At 63.6% G+C, this 19,799-nt stretch overlaps 2 protein-coding genes across 12 annotated transcripts in view; one reads left to right on the top strand and one right to left on the bottom strand.

Annotated features, from left to right (window-relative positions):
• The window catches only part of CPSF1 (cleavage and polyadenylation specific factor 1), a 14,108-nt gene extending 8,701 nt beyond the window's left edge, over positions 1-5,407 (top strand). For 2 of the 3 annotated variants that reach the window (XM_043484231.1, XM_043484233.1), the window contains exons 16-38: positions 57-137; positions 208-297; positions 466-576; positions 645-786; positions 870-1,048; positions 1,129-1,265; positions 1,347-1,521; positions 1,596-1,802; positions 1,874-1,963; positions 2,043-2,186; positions 2,275-2,427; positions 3,152-3,268; positions 3,342-3,432; positions 3,504-3,588; positions 3,659-3,800; positions 3,873-4,025; positions 4,106-4,282; positions 4,377-4,443; positions 4,515-4,562; positions 4,644-4,799; positions 4,870-4,999; positions 5,078-5,216; positions 5,292-5,407. In XM_043484231.1, coding sequence (XP_043340166.1) covers positions 57-137; positions 208-297; positions 466-576; positions 645-786; positions 870-1,048; positions 1,129-1,265; positions 1,347-1,521; positions 1,596-1,802; positions 1,874-1,963; positions 2,043-2,186; positions 2,275-2,427; positions 3,152-3,268; positions 3,342-3,432; positions 3,504-3,588; positions 3,659-3,800; positions 3,873-4,025; positions 4,106-4,282; positions 4,377-4,443; positions 4,515-4,562; positions 4,644-4,799; positions 4,870-4,999; positions 5,078-5,216; positions 5,292-5,339 — 2,862 coding nt within the window. In that variant the 3' untranslated portion in view covers positions 5,340-5,407. The remainder of the gene's footprint in view (positions 1-56; positions 138-207; positions 298-465; positions 577-644; positions 787-869; positions 1,049-1,128; positions 1,266-1,346; positions 1,522-1,595; positions 1,803-1,873; positions 1,964-2,042; positions 2,187-2,274; positions 2,428-3,151; positions 3,269-3,341; positions 3,433-3,503; positions 3,589-3,658; positions 3,801-3,872; positions 4,026-4,105; positions 4,283-4,376; positions 4,444-4,514; positions 4,563-4,643; positions 4,800-4,869; positions 5,000-5,077; positions 5,217-5,291) is intronic. The other variant, XM_043484232.1, reaches the window with a different exon arrangement.
• On the bottom strand, positions 5,397-19,799 carry ADCK5 (aarF domain containing kinase 5). Of its 9 annotated transcripts, none has more exons than XM_043484308.1 (15): positions 19,691-19,799; positions 12,942-13,045; positions 12,390-12,539; positions 8,673-8,748; positions 8,364-8,564; positions 8,143-8,283; positions 7,955-8,080; positions 7,752-7,883; positions 6,732-6,815; positions 6,544-6,625; positions 6,384-6,462; positions 6,205-6,296; positions 5,891-6,143; positions 5,706-5,822; positions 5,397-5,623 (listed from the first exon to the last, which is right to left on the bottom strand). In XM_043484308.1, the coding sequence occupies exons 1-15, from the start codon at positions 19,700-19,702 to the stop codon at positions 5,518-5,520; spliced, it is 1,755 nt and encodes a 584-aa protein (XP_043340243.1). In that variant the 5' UTR covers positions 19,703-19,799; the 3' UTR covers positions 5,397-5,517. The 9 variants fall into 9 exon arrangements, with proteins under 9 accessions (XP_043340243.1, XP_043340247.1, XP_043340248.1 ...); XM_043484312.1 differs by having other exon boundaries at positions 6,544-6,589; XM_043484313.1 differs by having other exon boundaries at positions 6,780-6,815.

The raw sequence follows: 19,799 nt of genomic DNA, 5'->3' as shown, positions 1-19,799 counted from the left end.
CGGGGTGGGCTGCACGGCAGAGGTCCGGCCCTCACCCCTGCCCCCGCCCCGCGCAGTTTCAAAACAGTCCGGAGCCAGACCTGGAGATCGTGGTGTGCTCCGGCTACGGCAAGAACGGGGCCCTGTCGGTGCTGCAGGTGAGGGGCGGTCAGGGGGTGCCTCCTGGCGGGGCCTGGGCGGGCTGCTGACCCCTGCCTGTCCTTCCAGAAGAGCATCCGGCCCCAGGTGGTGACGACCTTTGAGCTCCCTGGCTGCTATGACATGTGGACCGTCATCGCCCCCGTACGGAAAGAGCAGGTGAGTGCGCCCAGGTTGGCGACTTCCAGCCGGCGGTGCTGGCCTGCACCTGGCCTATGGCAGGCGCCCACAGCTGCGGGGCCTGGGACCCGGCTCTGTGCTGCTCAGCCCTGATGCTCAGGTGTCGTGGGCTGGGCTGGGAATCCCTGCCCTCTTCTGCCCTCACAGGAGGAGACCCTCAAGGGGGAGGGCACGGAGCCAGAGCCTGGTGCCCCCGAAGCCGAGGATGACGGGCGGAGACACGGGTTCCTCATTCTCAGCCGGGAAGACTCTACCATGGTGAGGCTCCCGGAGCCCGGGCTGGGGCCATGCTGTGAGCAGTGCCCCTCACCCACTGCTGCCCACAGATCCTCCAGACGGGGCAGGAGATCATGGAGCTGGACACCAGTGGCTTCGCCACGCAGGGCCCCACAGTCTTTGCTGGCAACATTGGGGACAATCGCTACATCGTGCAGGTGTCGCCGCTCGGCATCCGCCTGTTGGAAGGAGGTGGGCCAGGGCTCGGGCAGGCGGGCCCAGGCCCAGGGCTGATGCGTGCTCCCTGCCCTGTGCTGACTGGCCTGTGTCTGCAGTGAACCAGCTGCACTTCATCCCGGTGGACCTGGGCTCCCCCATCGTGCAGTGTGCTGTGGCCGACCCCTACGTGGTCATCATGAGCGCCGAGGGCCACGTCACCATGTTCCTGCTCAAGAGTGACTCATACGGGGGCCGGCATCACCGCCTGGCGCTGCACAAGCCATCCCTGCACCATGTAGGCGCCCTGCTGTCCCGGGGCCTGCTGACCCCTGCCCATGCGCCCCCTCCCCGGCTGAGCGCCCTCCCTCCCCACAGCAGTCCAAGGTGATCACGCTGTGCCTGTACCGGGATGTCAGTGGCATGTTTACCACCGAGAGCCGCCTGGGTGGAGTCCGCGACGAGCTGGGGGGCCGCGGTGGCCCTGAGGCTGAGGGCCAGGGTGCGGAGACCAGGTGTGTGAAGGCGGCGGGGCGGGGGTGGGGCGGGTGGGCCATGCGCCTGTGAGCTGTGACCTGTGATGCCCACCACCACAGCCCCACAGTGGACGATGAGGAGGAGATGCTCTACGGGGACTCGGGCTCCCTCTTCAGCCCCAGCAAGGAAGAGGCGCGCAGGAGCAGCCAGCCGCCCGCTGACCGCGACCCTGCGCCCTTCCGGGCTGAGCCCACGCACTGGTGCCTGCTGGTGCGGGAGAACGGTGCCATGGAGGTGGGTGGTGGCCCGCGCCCATGCCCCCCAGGCCTGCCCGGCGCCTGCCCCCAACTGACTGCACCGCCCCACAGATCTACCAGCTCCCCGACTGGCGGCTCGTGTTCCTGGTGAAGAACTTCCCTGTGGGCCAGCGCGTCCTGGTGGACAGCTCCTTTGGCCAGCCCACCACCCAGGGTGAAGCCCGGAAGGAGGAGGCCACGCGCCAGGGCGAGCTGCCCCTGGTCAAGGAGGTGCTGCTGGTGGCGCTGGGGAGTCGCCAGCGCCGGCCCTACTTGCTGGTGAGTCACCCCCCCACCCCCCGGCCCTGGCCTGCCCACGGGCCCTGCTTCCTGACATCCCCTGTCCCCAGGTGCATGTGGACCAGGAGCTCCTCATTTACGAGGCCTTCCCCCACGACTCACAGCTCGGCCAGGGAAACCTCAAAGTTCGCTTCAAGAAGGTGCAGTGACTGGCAGGGCTGGGTGTGGGGGTGGTGAGGCAAGGCTGGGGGCCCCGGCCCTTACTGCAGCATCCCCCAGGTCCCCCACAACATCAACTTCCGGGAGAAGAAGCCAAAGCCGTCCAAGAAGAAGGTGGAAGGGGGTAGCATGGAGGAGGGGACAGGGCCCCGCGGCCGCGTGGCGCGATTCCGCTACTTTGAGGACATTTACGGCTACTCTGGGGTAGGCTGGCTGCACTGCGGGGCAGGGTTGGTGAGCATGGCACCTCCCCCCACAGCGTGAGGGGCTTCCTCACGCTGTCCGCCCCCAGGTGTTCATCTGCGGTCCCTCGCCCCACTGGCTGCTGGTGACTGGCCGGGGGGCCCTGCGGCTGCACCCCATGGGCATCGATGGCCCCATCGACTCCTTTGCCCCGTTCCACAACGTCAACTGCCCCCGAGGGTTCCTGTACTTCAACAGACAGGTAGGGAGGCCCCACGAGGCCCGGCCAGGCATGCCAACCCCCTCTGAGGACAACTGGGCAGGACCAGGTGCTGGGGCCCAAGAAAGAGGCCCTCAACCCATGGCTGGGAATGGGGGCGCCCTGGCATGGAGAGTCGGGGTGTCCAGTGGGTGGTGGGAGCCAAGATCAAGGAGGTGACATGGGGCTGAACACTGGAGAAGCTTGGAGGACAGGGAGGTCGGCAGTGCAGGGTGTGGCCCATGAGGGCTGCAGCCGGGCTCAGTCACTGGTCTGCCCACTGGGCACCCAGCTCTGCCCGAGGCGGCGGGTGACCGTCCAGGGTGCTCACGTACCCTGAGCCTCCTCATGTCACAAAGATGACAGCCGTGGCCCTTGTGGACCGCCGAGGACTTGGCAGGCGCCGGTGCACTTAGGAGCGGGCTGGAGGGGAGCCGCTGGGCGGGCCCTGTGTGCAGACGCTGGCGTGGCGTGCGTGTGTCCCACCCTGTGCCTGCAGCCTCCAGCGCCCCCTGAGCCCAGCCTCGGCCACACCCGTGGCCAAGCCCTGGGCAAACCTGGGTGAACGCACAGGAAGCCCATGAAGCACAGGACAGCAGGCCGTAGCCTCTGTCGCCGCCCCTGTGCCAGCGGAGCTGCGGGCTGAGCTGGGAGCCCTCGGAGGCCTGGGTTCACCGGCTCGGCCTTCAGTGGGTGCCAGGCCTCCCTCACCCGTGTGCCCACCCAGGGCGAGCTGAGGATCAGCGTTCTGCCTGCCTACTTGTCCTACGACGCCCCGTGGCCTGTTCGGAAGATCCCGCTGCGCTGCACCGCCCACTACGTGGCTTACCACGTGGAGTCCAAGGTCTGCCCCCACTCGGCCAGGGACCCTTGGGGCTGGGGTGGGCCCTGGCTCTTGACGCCCTGCTCTCCCCAAGGTGTACGCCGTCGCCACCAGCACCAGCACACCCTGCACACGCGTTCCACGCATGACGGGCGAGGAGAAGGAGTTTGAGACCATCGAGAGAGGTGCGTGGGGCCCCAGGCTGGGCCTGTCCTGGGGGCCGCTCCTCCCTGATGGTCCCCCTCTGTCCTCACAGACGAGCGGTACGTCCACCCTCAGCAGGAGGCCTTCTGCATCCAGCTCATCTCCCCGGTCAGCTGGGAGGCCATCCCCAACGCCAGGTGAGGCTATGCCCGGGAGGGGCGGGGCAGGGCGGGCCGGGGCTGCCCCTGACCGGGGCTCTGCCTGCAGGATCGAGCTGGAGGAGTGGGAGCACGTGACCTGCATGAAGACTGTGTCTTTGCGCAGCGAGGAGACCGTGTCGGGCCTCAAGGGCTACGTGGCCGCCGGGACCTGCCTCATGCAAGGGGAGGAGGTCACGTGTCGAGGGCGGGTAAGTGGCCAGCGGGGCTTTTGAGGCGGGCAGTGCCTGGCACCCTGACTCAGCCACCCACCTCCCCGGCAGATCCTGATCATGGATGTGATCGAGGTGGTGCCTGAGCCCGGCCAGCCCCTGACCAAGAACAAGTTTAAGGTCCTGTACGAGAAGGAGCAGAAGGGCCCCGTGACCGCCCTGTGCCACTGCAACGGCCATCTGGTGTCGGCCATTGGTCAGAAGGTGTGCACCCCCCAGCACCCCCCTCGCCGCTGCCCCCCCCAGGCACCCCCCAGCTACTCACTCCCCCCCCCCCCCCCCAGATCTTCCTGTGGAGCCTGCGGGCCAGCGAGCTGACAGGCATGGCCTTCATCGACACGCAGCTCTACATCCACCAGATGATCAGCGTCAAGAACTTCATCCTGGCTGCGGATGTCATGAAGAGCATCTCGCTGCTTCGCTACCAGGAGGAGAGCAAGACGCTGAGCCTCGTTTCCCGGGTGCGGAGGGGGCCGTGGCGCGCCCTAGGGGCTGGGGGCTGGCCCAGGCCCAGGCCGTCCTGATGGCCGCCTTCCCCGGCCCTCCTGTCCTCAGGATGCCAAGCCCCTGGAAGTGTACAGTGTGGACTTCATGGTGGACAATGCGCAGCTGGGCTTCCTGGGTGAGTTTGGGAGCTGGGGTGCCTGAGACCCCTGGGTGTGCACAGGGGCTGACTTGGCTCTGATTCCCCAGTGTCTGACCGTGACCGCAACCTCATGGTCTACATGTACCTGCCGGAAGGTGAGTGCTCCCTCCCTCCTCTGCCGGGCGGGGTCAGGCGGGGGCCAGGCAGGCAGTGACCTGAGGTCCCCTGTGGCCCAGCCAAGGAGAGCTTTGGGGGCATGCGACTGCTGCGCCGGGCGGACTTCCACGTGGGTGCCCACGTGAACACGTTCTGGAGGACCCCGTGCCGGGGGGCCGCTGAGGGGCCCAGCAAAAAGTCTGTCGTGTGGGAGAACAAGCACATCACGTGGTTCGGTGAGCGTGGGGCCGGGGTGGGGGCAGTGGGCCGTGGTGGGGGCACTGGGCTCATTCCCTGTCTCCTCAGCCACACTGGACGGTGGCATCGGGCTGCTGCTGCCCATGCAGGAGAAGACCTACCGGCGGCTGCTGATGCTGCAGAATGCCCTGACCACCATGCTGCCCCACCATGCTGGCCTCAACCCCCGCGCCTTCCGGTGAGCGCATCCCCAACCTGACCAGGCCGCCCGGGTCAGCCCAGACCCCTCATGGCCTGTGCCCTCCGCGCCCCCCAGGATGCTGCACGTGGACAGGCGCGTCTTACAGAATGCCGTGCGCAACGTGCTGGACGGGGAGCTGCTCAACCGCTACCTGTACTTGAGCACCATGGAGCGCGGGGAGCTGGCCAAGAAGATCGGCACCACGCCCGACATCGTGAGCCACCCCCACCCGCCTGCCCCCGCCTGCCCCCAGCCGGCCTCCCGCCCTCACCCAGTTCTCTCTCTGCAGATCCTGGACGACCTGTTGGAGACGGACCGAGTCACTGCCCATTTCTAGACCTCTGGATACCGCCACTCCCCCCCACCCCCTTTTTGTACAAAATAATAACACTTGTTTTCAGAAGAGCGTTGTGATTATTTCGGGGCCCCAGGGCATCCCGTACTCCAACAAATCAGTCACTTGGCCCTGGCCGGGCACATGGTGGGACGAGCTCTGTGGTCCTGCCCGGGATGCCCTAGGTCTCCAGGTACTTTGACAGCCCCTCGGTGTCAGGCATGATGCCCAGGTAGACCAGAACTCGAACCAGGAGGGCAGTGAGCCGCATCGACAGGGTCTCCAGCCTGTGGGGGGGGGTCGGGGGGGGCAGGTATGTGTGGAGTGGGCCCTGGCCTCCCGTCCTCCGGCCCCCACATGCCAGCTCACCTCAGGGCCACTTCAAACTTGACCGTCTCCCAGACGACCCTGACATGGCGCAGGATGCTGGCGCCGTAGACGCTCTGATACATGGCACCCGCCAGGCGGCTCCAGCCCCGGACCGCGCTGCGTGGAGACCACGCGTGAGGTCAGCACAGCCACCCGCCCCCCCGCCCCGGGCTGCGCGGCCCTACCTCTTGGCCATGAGGAAGTAGCGGTCCACCGGGGCACCCAGGGCGTTGTTGATGGCGCGCACGGTGTTGACGTTGCGCAGCACAAGCAGCATGGAGCGCGGCAGGGCCTTGAGCACGGCCATGACCTCCTCGAAGTGCTCACGGGCCATGTCCTGCATGTAGGCCGCCTCCTCACGGCTCAGCAGGCGCGAGCGCCACAGCTGCCCCAGGCGCACGGGCCGCTGCATGAGCACCTCGGAGAACAGGAGGTAGTCTGGGGGGGCCTGAGCCAGGCTGTGCCCCCTCCGGGCCACACACCCACCCCCCGGCCTCACCTTGCACTCCCAGCTTGGCCGCGTGCACCTTCATGGCCGCCTCGTCCCTCAGGATGATGGCCCGCCACAGCTGGCACAGGGCGAGCCGGTCCCTGCGGGCCCAGCAGTGAGCGGGGCGGGGGTGGGGGTGGGGGGGCAGTCGGGGGGGGGTGTCCACCCAGCCCACAGACCCAGCTTACTTCTCGTCCAGGAACTGGTAGAGCCCATGGTCCAGCAGCACCAGCTGAGCCTTCCCGTCTGGGCCTTTCCGCACCAGAACTGGGGACGGGTGGGCTCTAGTTCCCTGTTTCTGGGGTGCAGCCCCCAGTGCCCCACCCCAAGCCCTGGGGCTCTCCTTACCATTGCCGGGGTGGGGGTCAGAGTGGATGAAACCCGTGTAAAAGATCTGTTCGGCAAAAGCCTTGATCAGCTTCTCTGCAATCTGGGCCGAGGACAGGCCGGGGTGGGGATGGGGTCAGACCACACGCCATCACCCGACTCGGGCCACACGCTCAGTCCAGCCCCACAGCCCGGGACACAGCACTCACGTCCTGCACCGCCAGCCCCATGCTCTTGATGGCCTCCACGTCACTGACCTTGCAGCCCTCATAGAACTCTGCCGTCAGCACGCGCTGGGAGAGATCAGCTGTCAGCTCCGTGGGCCTCCACACCCCTACCCAGGGGGGCCCAGCCCACCTTATGGACGTGCCCCAGGGCAGGCGGGGGCCCAGCCCACCTTACTGGACGTGCCCCAGGGCAGGCGGGGGCCCAGCCCACCTTACTGGACGTGCCCCAGGGCAGGCGGGGGCCCAGCCCACCTTACTGGACGTGCCCCAGGGCAGGCGGGGGCCCAGCCCACCTTACTGGACGTGCCCCAGGGCAGGCGGGGGCCCAGCCCACCTTACTGGACGTGCCCCAGGGCAGGCGGGGGCCCAGCCCACCTTACTGGACGTGCCCCAGGGCAGGCGGGGGCCCAGCCCACCTTACTGGACGTGCCCCAGGGCAGGCGGGGGCCCAGCCCCCCTTACTGGACGTGCCCCAGGGCAGGCGGGGGCCCAGCCCACCTTACTGGACGTGCCCCAGGGCAGGCGGGGGCCCAGCCCACCTTACTGGACGTGCCCCAGGGCAGGCGGGGGCCCAGCCCACCTTACTGGACGTGCCCCAGGGCAGGCGGGGGCCCAGCCCACCTTACTGGACGTGCCCCAGGGCAGGCGGGGGCCCAGCCCACCTTACTGGACGTGCCCCAGGGCAGGCGGGGGCCCAGCCCACCTTACTGGACGTGCCCCAGGGCAGGCGGGGGCCCAGCCCACCTTACTGGACGTGCCCCAGGGCAGGCGGCTCAGGGGCCCAGCCACCTTTACTGGGACGTTTTCCCCAGGGCAGGCGGGCGTGGGCCCAGCCACCTCTTACTGGACGTAGCCCAGGGCAGGCGGGGCCCAGCCCACCTTACTTGGACTGCCCCAGGGCAGGCGGGGGCCCAGCCCACCTTACTGGACGTGCCCCAGGGCAGGCGGGGGCCCAGCCCACCTTACTGGACGTGCCCCAGGGCAGGCGGGGGCCCAGCCCACCTTACTGGACGTGCCCCAGTGCACGCGGGGCACCACCACATGGCGAAAGTGTTGCAGCTCCCGTGCACAGCGCTCAGCGTTGCGGCCCTCGTTCTCAAAGTCCAGCTCCTGGGCCAGGGTCCCCTTGAGGTCCTGGGGACCATATGGGCAGTTGGGGTTCCAGCCTGGGATCCAGCCCATCCCAGCCCCCTGCCCCACAGTACCTGGAGGACCCAGCTGAAGCCGAAGCTGGGGTGCATGAGCTCCACGAGGTGCAGCAAGAGCTCCAGGGTGTGGATGTCGCTGTCAAAGCGGTCCCGCAGATCGATGTACTGCACCTGCACGGGAGGCTTCAGGGAGGGCCGGCCGCCGGCACCCCACGCCCCCCACATGCCCCAGGGACCCCTCGTACCTTCACGGCCACCGCAGTACCATCGTGCAGCCTGGCACGGTGCACCTGGGCCAGGCTTGCTGCGGCAATGGGCTGGTAGTCAAACTCCTGGAAAAGCTCATGGGGCGGGGCCTGGAAGTCTTCGAGGAACAGCTGGTCCACCTGGAGGCACGGGCCTTGAGCAGCATGTGGGAAGCCATGGGGCCACACTGCCCGCCTCGCGCCCAGGGGGGTGGGCTCACCTCCCGGAAGCCCCGCGTGAGGGCCCTGTCCTCCAGCACCCGCAGCGTCCTGATGTACTCGGGGGGCAGCAGGTGGTTGAAGGAGCAGAGCCCCTGGCCCAGCTTCACGTACAGGCCCCCATTGCTGATGGCCCCCGCCACCAGGGCGTCAGCTGCCCGCTGATGACACGCAGACATCACTTCCAAGTACCTCGGGCTGTTCTGACCACAGGTAGAGAGGGCAGGGATGGGGGCAGGCAGGCCCCTGCTGCCCCCAGGCATGCCCACCCCGCAGGCACAGGATGGGCTGGCCAGGACGCAGGCACAAACCTCCTCCACCCCATGCAGGATGACGTTCGTGCACCACCAGTAGTCCAGCGAGATCTGCAGGCCGACCCGCAGAGACCTGCGGGCAGAGGATGCCCTCAGCCCCAGCTGGCCCACGTAGCAGGCACCCCACCAGCACCTCGGACGGCTGTGAGCACCTGGGGGGTGCCATGGGGTTCTCGGGATTGCGTAGCCAGCAGGTCTGTCTCAGCTCCTGGGCTGGACACTGGGCAGCCTGCACGCACGCCACCCCCCGGTCCCTGCACACAGATGAGGAGGGCCCAGGACAGCAGGGGGGTGTGGACCCTAATGAGCAGGCGCATTCCTTCATTCTTTGATAGCACTTGTTACACTGGAAAGCCCACCGCTGAGCAAAGCCGCTCCATCTGTGAACACGCTGACTCAGCCCTTGCACAACAGCCCGGACTCCTCGGCACTTAGCTGCGCTCTATGGACTGGAGCCCTGGGTCAAGCCCCAGAGCCGCGGGCCCACCCCAAGCAGTCCCACAGACCCCAGCCTTCTGGTGCAGGCTGGGATCATCGCTCCCTTCTGCAACCCAGGCTGTGGACACGGAAGCCCCAGATCTGGAGAGGGGAGGATCCGAAACCAGGCTCCAGACCCTCACTGAGCACCACAAACCAGGTCCACCCAGCCACTCCAGCAAAAAGGACTGTCTGAACACGGCAGGGTGAGCAAGGACACAGGTTTCTCTGAGTTCCCGGGACCTGAGGGAGCTGCCCTCCTTCCTGAGTACTCTGTCCAAAAGCTAACGCAAGGTCTGCACAGGGGCTGATGGTGTGGTGCGGGCGGTGGGGTGAGGTCTACACTCAGGGAGGTGACCTAATAAGTCACTACTTTAGGGACAAGGGCAGCCGGGTGTCTCCCAGGTAGAGAAGAGGTTACAGACAAGAAAGAGCAGAAACCCGGAGGACTTGTGTTGAAAATGGAACAGCACGTTGACCACTGACAACAGGCTACAGAAGCAAACAGCTGGAGTGCACACGCAGCCCAGAGCAGCAAACACACTGGCGCCACGCCAGGGTCCCTGCCCGTCCTGAGGGTGGATGGTTGCAAGGCTGAGCCTGGAGTGACTGTGGCACCAGCGGGAGTAAAATGCTCGAAGGATGGATCACGTCGGAAGGATTCAGAAATGTCAGAGATAAAATGCTGTACATTTGAATTATTTACAATAAAATTGTAGAGATTAAAATAGAGGGTCACAAGTCAGGTGCAGGGCTCCTAGGGACCAAGCCTGAAGAGTCACAGCAACGAGCCGGCAGTGACACCATGCGTCCAGTCCAGGCTGGTGTGACAGGGTTGGGGGGACACGGGAGGACAGAGCTCCCTGATGGCAGAACAGCCCCTGGGGGTGGACGGGACGGCTGAACGGGGAGGACGAGCTCACTGGAGAAGCACCAGAAGGGAAGGCCCTAAAGCAGCAGCCACAGGAGGGGGCAGGGCACCCGCGTCAAAGCACGAGGGAAGCCAAAGGCCAAATGTGAGACAAACCATGAGCACACATCAGACACACGCACGTCGGGGCTCAGCAAAGCTTTTCTTGGAAAGGTCAGACAGCAAACACTGGGCCTCGAAGGGCAGCCTCAGCAGGGGAGGGGGCGGGGCTGTCCTCCAAGGAGCTCACTCTACAGAGCAGGCAGCACCTCGGACCGTGTATATGGCACAGGGCCAGGGTGTCGTAAGGCCTGATGGCCCGTAGACAGGTCAAGGTCATCATACGATGCAGAATTAACGTGACCCCGTTCCTATAAACCCAGAGGTTTCCTGAGTGAGCCAGTTGATGCTGGCCAGAAAGGACAACCGCGGCATAGAACTCGGGGTCTTCGCTCAGTCAGGCCTATGGAACGCAGCCCCGGCAGAGACTCTGGACACCACAGTCGGGGGCCAGAGGCAAGAGTGCGGAAGCTCTGAGGCGGGGCCGCCCAGACCCCTTCGGGGCACCTCGTTCTTGTGGAGTCTAACTTCACCTTTTTGCAGTAAAAACACCAAAATCAATATGGCATTTTCTGAGCCATCCTAGGAAAACTATCAAAACTGAGCGAGGGTGGGGACCGCCCCATGTGTAGCCTGTGGTTTGAGGGGAGGGAACCCATGGGGACGCTGGGACTCAGCGGCCGCCAGATGCCCTGGGCAAGGCGGGGTCTGGGGACTGTGCCCTGAGCCTGAGTTTAGCCACGAGAGCCGTGGAGACTCAGGGCTGTTCCAGGCTGGAGGAGGCTAGACATGGGTCCAGACAGATTCTCATGTGGAAAAGGCTGTTACTGGAAGGCCTGATGACACAGAACAGGGTCTGAGGGCTAGAGGGTCACAATGTGCCTGTCAGCTCCCTGACTGTGGCTGTGGAGGAGAACGTCCTTGTTTAGGAAATACTCAAGGTTTCAGGAATAATGGAGCACGCTGACAACATACTTGTCCATGTTTCAAAAAGAAAAAAGTTGTATTATTAGTCTAACTTCTTTGGATTTTTAAAACTGTGTCCAAAAAAACCAAAACCAAAACCCCACAGGATTTGTAAAGTTAAAATTAAGGAAGAGGTGGGGTCAGAAACCACCCTCAGGCATCCCGGCCCCGTGAGCAGGCCTGGTGTGTGCGCTGCATCCCAGTCTCCCTGCCACAGCAGGACAAGCCCACCACCCTCGGGCGAGCTGGGCCCAACATCCTGGGCTCCTGCCAGCACACTGCAGGCTCCCAGCTCTCCAGGGGCCCCGTGGCTGCCCTGCACCCACCAGGGCTCGGCCAGGCCCGCCCGTTCTGGCAACTGTCAGGGCTGAGGGCTGAGGAGGCCGCGCAGCTGGTCGGGAAGGTAACTGCTCTAGCACCCCGCCACTCAGTCCCAGCTCGGCTTCTGAAAACTGGCCGTGAAAACCCCCTGAGGGAGGGAGGAGGAGTGGGTGAGTGCGCCAAGCCTACAGCCAACGCGGGGGACAGCAGCACAGGAACTGGAAGGGGAAACGGCCCGGACCCACTGAGGCTGCGGGGACGGTCCCCGTCATCCTGCGGGCCACTCAGGGGAGAGCTGGCTCCACCCACCTCTGGGCTGTGGAGACTGGGAAACATGGGAAGACACAGAGGCCGCTGCCTGGAACCTGCCCAGAAGGGCGACCAGGAGCTCCAGGCAAACCCACAGGTGGAAGAAGGTGAGGTGCTTGTCTGTCCGCCCACCTGTAGCTGCCGCTGGGGTAAATCTCAACGAAGTGGCAACCAAACGCCCCACTTCCTAGGCATCCTAATCCTCCACTGGGCACCAACCCAGGCCGCCCAAGAGCCGCCTTGGGCCATCACCTCCCAGCCCCTGGGCAGGGATGGGTGGGCTGAGGTCTCCCACTACGGGAGCTGGCTCTCAGGCCTCTGTGGGCAGGAGTCTTGGACCTGACAGGAGCAGGACGCCTGCCCAGGCTTCTCAGAAGGAAGACCGCCCGCACCGCCCCCAGAATCCTGCCTGGGAGATGCAGGAGCGTGAGGCAGCCTTCAGTTTAAGGAGCCCGGACTCCACTGACCAGCAGGGCGTGGTGCTGGTCCAGGCCACTGCTAGTGGAGGCGAGGAGGAAGCCCCCCGCACGCCGAGCTCTCCGCAGGGGCGGTCAGAAGGGAGACAAGGCAGTGGCCAGAGGTGGGTCTGTGGGGGCCACACCCCGTGCAGCGTCAGAGCTCCCGGCAGAACCCTGCAGCCCCAGCCCCCGACGCAGCCGCACCCGCCCTACCTGCTGAAGCGCCCGACGCCGTCCACCACCAGCCGCATCCGCCTCCTCTCCTGGGCTCCCGCTGTCAGGTACCGCGCCCCGAGCAGCAGGGGCGCCCCCAGGGCCGCGGCTGACAGCACCTTCCTCCACAGCGGCTGGGGCCTCCGGGGCCTGCAGGGACACGGGTGCGGTCCAGTCACGGGGTGGCCCCGTCCCCAGCACCACGGCTGCACTAGGACCTCGGCAGGCGGCACCGACTTCAGGTCCAGGTCACCCCACCGAGCCCCACAGACGCCTGGACCCCACGTGGGCTCCATCCTGCCCACTGTGCACCCGGGTCTTGGACCCTCCCGCCTGCACCCTCGCTGCCCCCAGGTCTCCAACAGGCACGCCCCCCACCACCCTCAGCCCACAGCCCCCGTCAGGCCCCAGACCGGGGCCCTGGCGGTGGGGGGCCGGCACAGCCCGTCATGGGGAGACGCACAGAGAAGGTTCAGCCTCACGACCCCCAACGGAGGGCGCCCTGTATGGTGAGGGGCACGTGCCAGAGGGTGCCTGTGGCGAGCTCCCTACCTTGCTGGCGGGGCTGCAAGGTTCCTCCTGAAGAAGGTGGCAGGGGACGGCCAGGGCTTGGGCCTGCCCTGCAGCAGGGCCGAGTGGAAGTGGCAGAGCTGTGCCTGCAAAGAGCAGAGGGCACAGGGCTGGCGGCAGGAACCCGCCCTGCCCCCTGCGACCCATCCCTGCAGAGCATCAGTGCTTCTTGGGCCCGTGCGTCTGACTCGGGAGCAGCGATGGCTCCAGGTTCAGAGCGCGGGCGAGGGCCAGGCGTCGCATGAGGGAAGCAAGGCCGTGTCCGCACCAGGAGGCCGCCCCCCACAGGCCCTGCCCTCGGCTCCCTGCAGGGTCCTGGGCGCCCTCACTGCCTATTTCCCTTTCTGAGACCAGCAGCTTCCCAGGGAAGAGTCACGATCAGAAAGGAAGCAGGGCCTCGGGGGCTGGCACTGGGCAAGTAAACAGACACAAGAACATGTGTCTCTGAGCCGCCATGGTGAGACCTGGGGTGGGGGGCTGGGGTGGGGCACAGCCAGGGGCAGGCAGAGAAGTCAAGGCCCCATGAGCTGCCCTGGCTGAGGGGCACAGAAGAAACCACGGCACTGCCAAGCCCACGGTCAGCCTCGGTCTCCCGATCTTACTGGAGTAAGACCTGAAGGGTTCTCAACCTCAGGTTCCTCAACTGTAGACAGTCTCAGTTTTGGGGACAAAAAAAGATTTCGCAAACTAAATCATAGCCCAGAGCACAGATGTTAACATTATTCTTACGAAATCTGAGCCAAACAAGGAACTGACTTTCCAATCACTTTCTGGCCAAAGCACACAGCCCTGGAGACAATTTCAAGGATACAAAACAACACCAAAGTCAAAGGAAAAGGTCCATGACCCACTGTCCTCAGAGGAGACCAGGGGTTGACAGAGAGCTCTGTTCCCCAAGGCCACCCGCAGTGAGTGTAGATTCTCAAGGAAAACCCCGCAGGGGCCACAGAGGCAGCCTCGGGCAGATGGGCAGTGAGGGCCAGCCGCCACAGACGGGGCCCACCCTTTCCTAGCCCTCCCCGCAGCCGGCTGACAACACGAGCCCGTGTCCTCCCCAGCAGTGCCCTCTGCACCGGGTCCAGTGGAGACACACTGGCTGCAGGCTCCTCCAGGCCCTCTCACCACCGCTGTCCCGCAGCAGGAGGCGCGTGCCCCACGTGTGTTGTGCTGGCCCGGCCATGAAGCCTAGTCCTGGGACACTGGAGCTGCAGCCAGGTGGGGTGTCCCAAGGGAACCCAGGGGTTTCGTGCAGGGAGGGCGCAGGAGCAGGCAGGGCCAGATGCCCAGCAAGACCGGCTGCAGCCCAAGGCAGAGCTCGGGGGCGCTCAGGGGGGGCGGCATGAGGAGGCATGAGGAGCCAGCATGTGGGCCGAGGCCGGTGCCCAAGTCGAGAGGCCGCCACTCCCCTCACACCAGCCAGCTGCGCCTCCGGCCAGGGAGCGGTCTGCTGCGGCTCGGTCTTCTCAAAGAGACTATAAACCCACAGAAAAAGAAATGACGACAGCCTGCAGCCCTGGGGCTTCTGTGACCCGGAGAATTCCTGAGCATGGGGCACTCTTCACACAGCACTCCGGCCTCTCCGGAAAGCTGCTCAGGTCCACGCGTTGAGAACTACGGGTACCCAGTACAGGCCCTCGTCAATTCTCTCTCCTTCCTGTAAATACTGCCTGTTTTTCACTAGAAGTTTAAAAAGAGTCGCAAGAAAAAACCTGGGTGGACTTGCACTGCATACAAAGCAAGAACCCTGACTGAACCTCAGTCTGAAAGAAAACGCCTATGAAACACCTGTGGGACCACAGACAGCAGAGAGCCACAGTCAGGATTTTGAGGTGAGATGGCTTCTGTGGTTACGTCAGAGGATACCCTCCTCCTTTAGGGGTGCATGAAGTGTCGAGATTATGCGTCAAGGTCTGTGACTTACTTTCAAATGGTGCAACGACAACAAAATACGTATGGCTTCAAACAGACCCAGATCAGTTGGAGCCAGATGCTAACACTGGTAGACCGAGGCAGTAGCACCTGGGTAAGTAACTCTGGGGGACCCTACGCTTGACCATTTTCGCAGTCGCAGGGATAGTGCATCTGCCGCACTCTCCAGCCCTACCGGGAAGGCGAGGCAGCTGGAGTGGGTCCAGGCAGACCTGGAAACACCCGGAGACGCTGAGTGGCCATAACCCGGGGCGGAGGCGCTCCCGGCATCGAGGGGACCGCTCGCCACCAGCCACCGCATGGGCTCCCCAGAGACTCAGGCTGAGCTGAGGCCTAGGCCGGGGGCAGAGCCAGCCGGCTGGGGCAGACTTTGAATCTGGGCTCCAGCACTTGCCAGCCATGCCGTGTGGGTAAGTTCCTTCCCCCTGTGCCTCAGTTTCCCTGTCTGCAGGGTTGGGACCACAGCACTGCTGCAGTGCGGGTGAATGAACTAACGTCTGGAAAGCCCTTGGGCAGTGCCCAGTGTGGGGGCAGGTGAAGCACCGCCAAGGCTAGCCTGTGGTCAAAGAGCGGGCAGGCCCTTCCAGGTGCTCCTCACTGCACCAAACTGCCCGCTGGTCCCCAGTGCCCTCCTGGGGACCCTCCTCCCCGCGACCCTGCCCTCCCAGCTCCGCAGGCCACCCCTAACATAAACAAGGACTTATTTGCTGGGTTGAACTAAACTGAGAAAACAGACTACAGATCTTCTTTATTTATGATGGGGTTAGGGTGAAACCCATCGTAAGTTGAGAATGTCAGAAGTCGAAAATGCATTTAATACACTGAACCTACCGAAGTTTAGCCTGGTCTTTCTGAAACCTGCTCAGAACACTCACAAGTGGGCAAAACAATCTAGCACAAAGCCTGTTTACACTGAGGCGTGGACCATCTTCTGTAACTGACTGCACATGGCACTAACAGTGAATATAGGACACTGCCAGGGCACCCTGGCGATTGCAGGCTGACGGGGAGCTGCTGCAGCCGCAGCCCAACATCAAAGAGAGCATCCACCTCCTGCCGCTGGTCCAGAAAAAGGTCAGACTCAAAGCTGGATGTAGACTTTCTACTGAACATGTATCACTTCCACACCATCATGAGTCAGGGATCAACATGTAGAAAGCATGGAGCAGATTACATACGCAGATAAAGAAACCCTCAGCTCTGGAGCGGATGGCCACTGCCAAGTCCCAGTGGGGACACACCCGAGACAGTGAAGGAAAACGGCCAAAGCTGACTGCTAACGATTACCCGGAGACGCTACCATTCAGAGAGAAGGAAAGGACAGATCCACAAGTTATTCTAGCCAGCATGCCAACGACCTGCAGGTCCAAGGCTGAGGTGAGGCCCAAAGGGGCTGCCACACCAGAGGGCTCCAAGACCACAGCTGAGCCCAGCGTCACACCTCCTCCGCCAGGGACCCCACACATGGGCTCCGGGTGTGTTTCAGGGGCAGCAGGAGACTGCGAGCGAGGAGGGTGCCCCGAGAGGGCACTGCCATCAAGGCCTCCACCTGAGGAAGGCCCAGAGTCCATCAGGGAGACTCAGCGGGTCACACGGTGAGGACACTGCCAAAGGAGAAGCATGTGCAGCCCTAGTCGGTCCTTCTCCAGGGGAACGGCACCCCTGGGTCGACAGGTGCTGCAGAGCGGGGCCGAGTCCCTGAGGGCTGAACCCTGCACCGCAACACGGGCCTGTCCACCCGCCTCACCGACCTCACTCGGTGCCTGGGGGGCGACTCCCTGCTGACCCCTGCCAAGCTGGAAAGGTGAAAGATGGCAGAAATAAAGTGCCTTGCTCAGGCCCTGGCACCTAACAGGTGCTCAACAAAAGACAGACACTTCTGATGGCGGGGCTTGTTTCCTCACATGGCCCACAGCACAGCAGAGAAGCCAGAGGCTGGGAAACCGAACCGCTTCCCCAGCCCGCACCCTTCCTATCCCCAAACCAGCCATCGGGCGGAGCACACTGTCCCTGGAGCCATTAGTGGGAGAGTCCAGTGAGAAAAAGGCAAGTCACCTAACAAGTAAGTTTACACATCATGTTCGTATTAAACACACAGTTCTCTTCACAGGAGAAGGCCGAACCTGAATCACTGACTCTAAAGCTCAGGGCCCTGGCTGCTCCCACAGCCTCCTGACCACTGTCCACTGGCTGGGGCTGGAAGGGAAGCTGAAGACCAGTGTCCATAGCCTCCGGACACATGGCCGATGCCAAGGGGGCACGGCCAGAAAAGTAACGGCCCCTGACCACGGCCCCCAGAGCAGCTGTCGTTTTCTGAGGAGTCAGCACCGCAGCAGGTGCTCTGGCCGCACTGCCTCATTCCCAGCCCTGACCCCTCACTCAATCGCCTGGGACAAACATCCCTCTGGCAGACCCTGCACAGCCGCGAGGAGCCTGGCCCAGGCCTACTCTCCAGGCCGCTGTTCTGCCTGAACTGTCCCCCCCCCCCCGCCATTCTCAGGGTTCCTTGCTCCCCCACCCCACCCCACCCCACTGTCCTTATCACAGGAGCCCGGGTTAGCCTGCAAGCTTTCTCTCCATCAGGCTGGGCAGGGCCATCTCTTAATCATCTCCAAGATACAGCAGAAATTCTTTATCACAAACACTTATTGAACTGAGATAAATGGTGGCTAAGTGGAGAAAAAGCCAGAACCCCACATGGCCCAGGCCATCATGCTGCTGAGCAACAGGTGGAAGGCCACCGTCAGGAGAGAGAAGGAGGCCTCTGCTGACGACACCAAAGCCCTCACAGGGCCCAGCGTGCTGGCTCATGCCAGCAACTCCCCAAATATCCCCACCACCCAGGAGACACCCGTGGGTCACAGAGCTATAAATGCGGCAGAGCCAGCAGCCAGACCTTCCAGGACCCAGTCCAGGGCAATACCTACGCATCACACGTGACCCGCACCACACCCAGCAAACAGGTACAGAGAGGCTGCCTCCTCGGCAGCAGGAGCACACGCGCGGCCCTCCTGGGGTGGTCCTCTCACTCCTGAAGCCTCCCGCTTTGGGACAAGATGACGGGGGACTTTTCTCAGCCCGGGTGCACTGTGCTCATCTGGAACTCAGCTAACAATCTATCAAGCAGTGTCACTCAGACAGACACTACAGAGCTCACAAACTCTGTGTGCACATCAACTCAGAACCACGAGCACCTGCACTCACGTTTTAGGCACAAGCTGAGCTGTTGGTTTTCCTAACACCCTGTAGATTAGACACAGCAGATTTGAAAAGTCACTGCAGATAAGCCAGGCCCCAGGAGAAAGAAGCAATTGCTGAATCTCATGAGACCTGAAACTACAAAGAGGTGACAAGAATCTGAGCGATGTAACGGCAGGCAGGTCAACAGCCCTGCGCACATAGCAGAAGAGTAAACCAAAGCACTGGGCCTGAATTGTTCTCAAGGTTAGGAAGAGAGACTGGGCATCTGGGCCCAGGAAACGTAGTGGAGATGACCTTGAACACCCTGTCCTTTGCTTTTCTAGGGTCTCTGACCCTCTCAGCACCAGTCAGGACTCAGAAGTCTACTGGGCCTTGCTCTGCTTACTGGTCATGAGCATCTCCTGCTCAAGAGCCAAAGCCTGCCTGCCCACTCCCGAGGGCTGCCTAGAGGACTGAGTGACCTGAATGAGTGAAGCAGCTTTATAAACTATAAAAGACCAACTCACTGTCTCTGCCTGACTCTCAGACTAACACTGCTTCATCATCTCACCCACAAAACACCCCTGTGTAATGGAGCCGCTCTACAAGCCACAGAAGCTAATGGACATTCATTTGTACTAACACCTAAACCCACAAGGCTAGGCTTATTAGAAAACTACGAGGTCTACAGAATATTCCGTTGAAAATGGTGATGAGCCCCACTCAGTCTCCTCACCTCTAAACCAACCACACAAGAAAACGGCTAGGTTTTTGGAGAGGGAGTGGCTAAGACCAGGGTCAACCACTATGACACCCAGTTTGAAAGGTACTAATTCAAACGTAGGAGAGGCAATAAAACGGGAGGTCGGGGGAGGAGGGGGCGGGGACTGGAAAGGCAGGTGCCATGTTCAGGATCAAAAGAAGCTGAGTTAGGAGGGCAGCCCACGGCCAAACAGAAACCTAGGAAGGCCTGAGAGGAGGGGCTTTCTGAGACAGGGCGGGAGGAGGGGTGACCCCGAGACAGAGCCGGGCCGCAGCAGCTGTCAGCCCACCTGCCGCCCCCGCAAGTCCTGTCTCCCCAGAGGCGGGGGGCAGCGGTCAGTCCGGGATGACCCGGGCTGGGTTGGTGACAAGGGAAAAAGGGTGCCCAAGGGAGCAGGTGAAGAAAGGGCGGGGGATCCGCTCTGCGATTAGGGCAGAGCCTGCAGCGGCGAGGGGTCTGAGGCAGACACGGGGCAGGCGGAGGCGAAGGGCGCCAGACAGCCGCCTCGGGAAAGGGCGTCTCCCTGGGGAGGGGCATCCGTAAGGGACGAGAGGGTCGTCCCTCGCGGGGAAGGAGGCTTTGGAGAGCCGCCTCTGAGACAAGACTCCCGCACCAAGAAGCAGCCTCTGAGAAGCGGAGCTGCGGCGTGCGGCGGGGAAGGCCCGACGTCCCCCCCACAGGGCCTGGGGGCTGAAGCGGGAACCCGAGGACAGGCTGCCTGAGGGCTGTGACGGGCTCCTCCTAGAGCCCTGTGGGTGCCGGCCAGGCGGGAGGATCCCGGGGGAGAGAGTCTCGGGCCCTGCGGGTCCCGGCCGGGCAACCCGAGCCGCGGCAGGGGCGCGAGCGCGCGGGGTCTCACAGGTCTCCACATTTTCTGTCCGCCGCTCGGCTCCCGCTCGACACACGCCGTACACCCGCCGCCAGCCCAGCAGGCCCTGCGGGAGGGGTGCAGTGCGCACGCGCGCGCC

The sequence above is a fragment of the Cervus canadensis genome, chromosome 12 (assembly GCF_019320065.1).
Source record: "Cervus canadensis isolate Bull #8, Minnesota chromosome 12, ASM1932006v1, whole genome shotgun sequence".
Lineage (NCBI taxonomy): Eukaryota > Metazoa > Chordata > Mammalia > Artiodactyla > Cervidae > Cervus > Cervus canadensis.
Note: the sequence above shows the minus strand (reverse complement) of the source record. Positions and strands in the feature narration are given on the sequence as shown.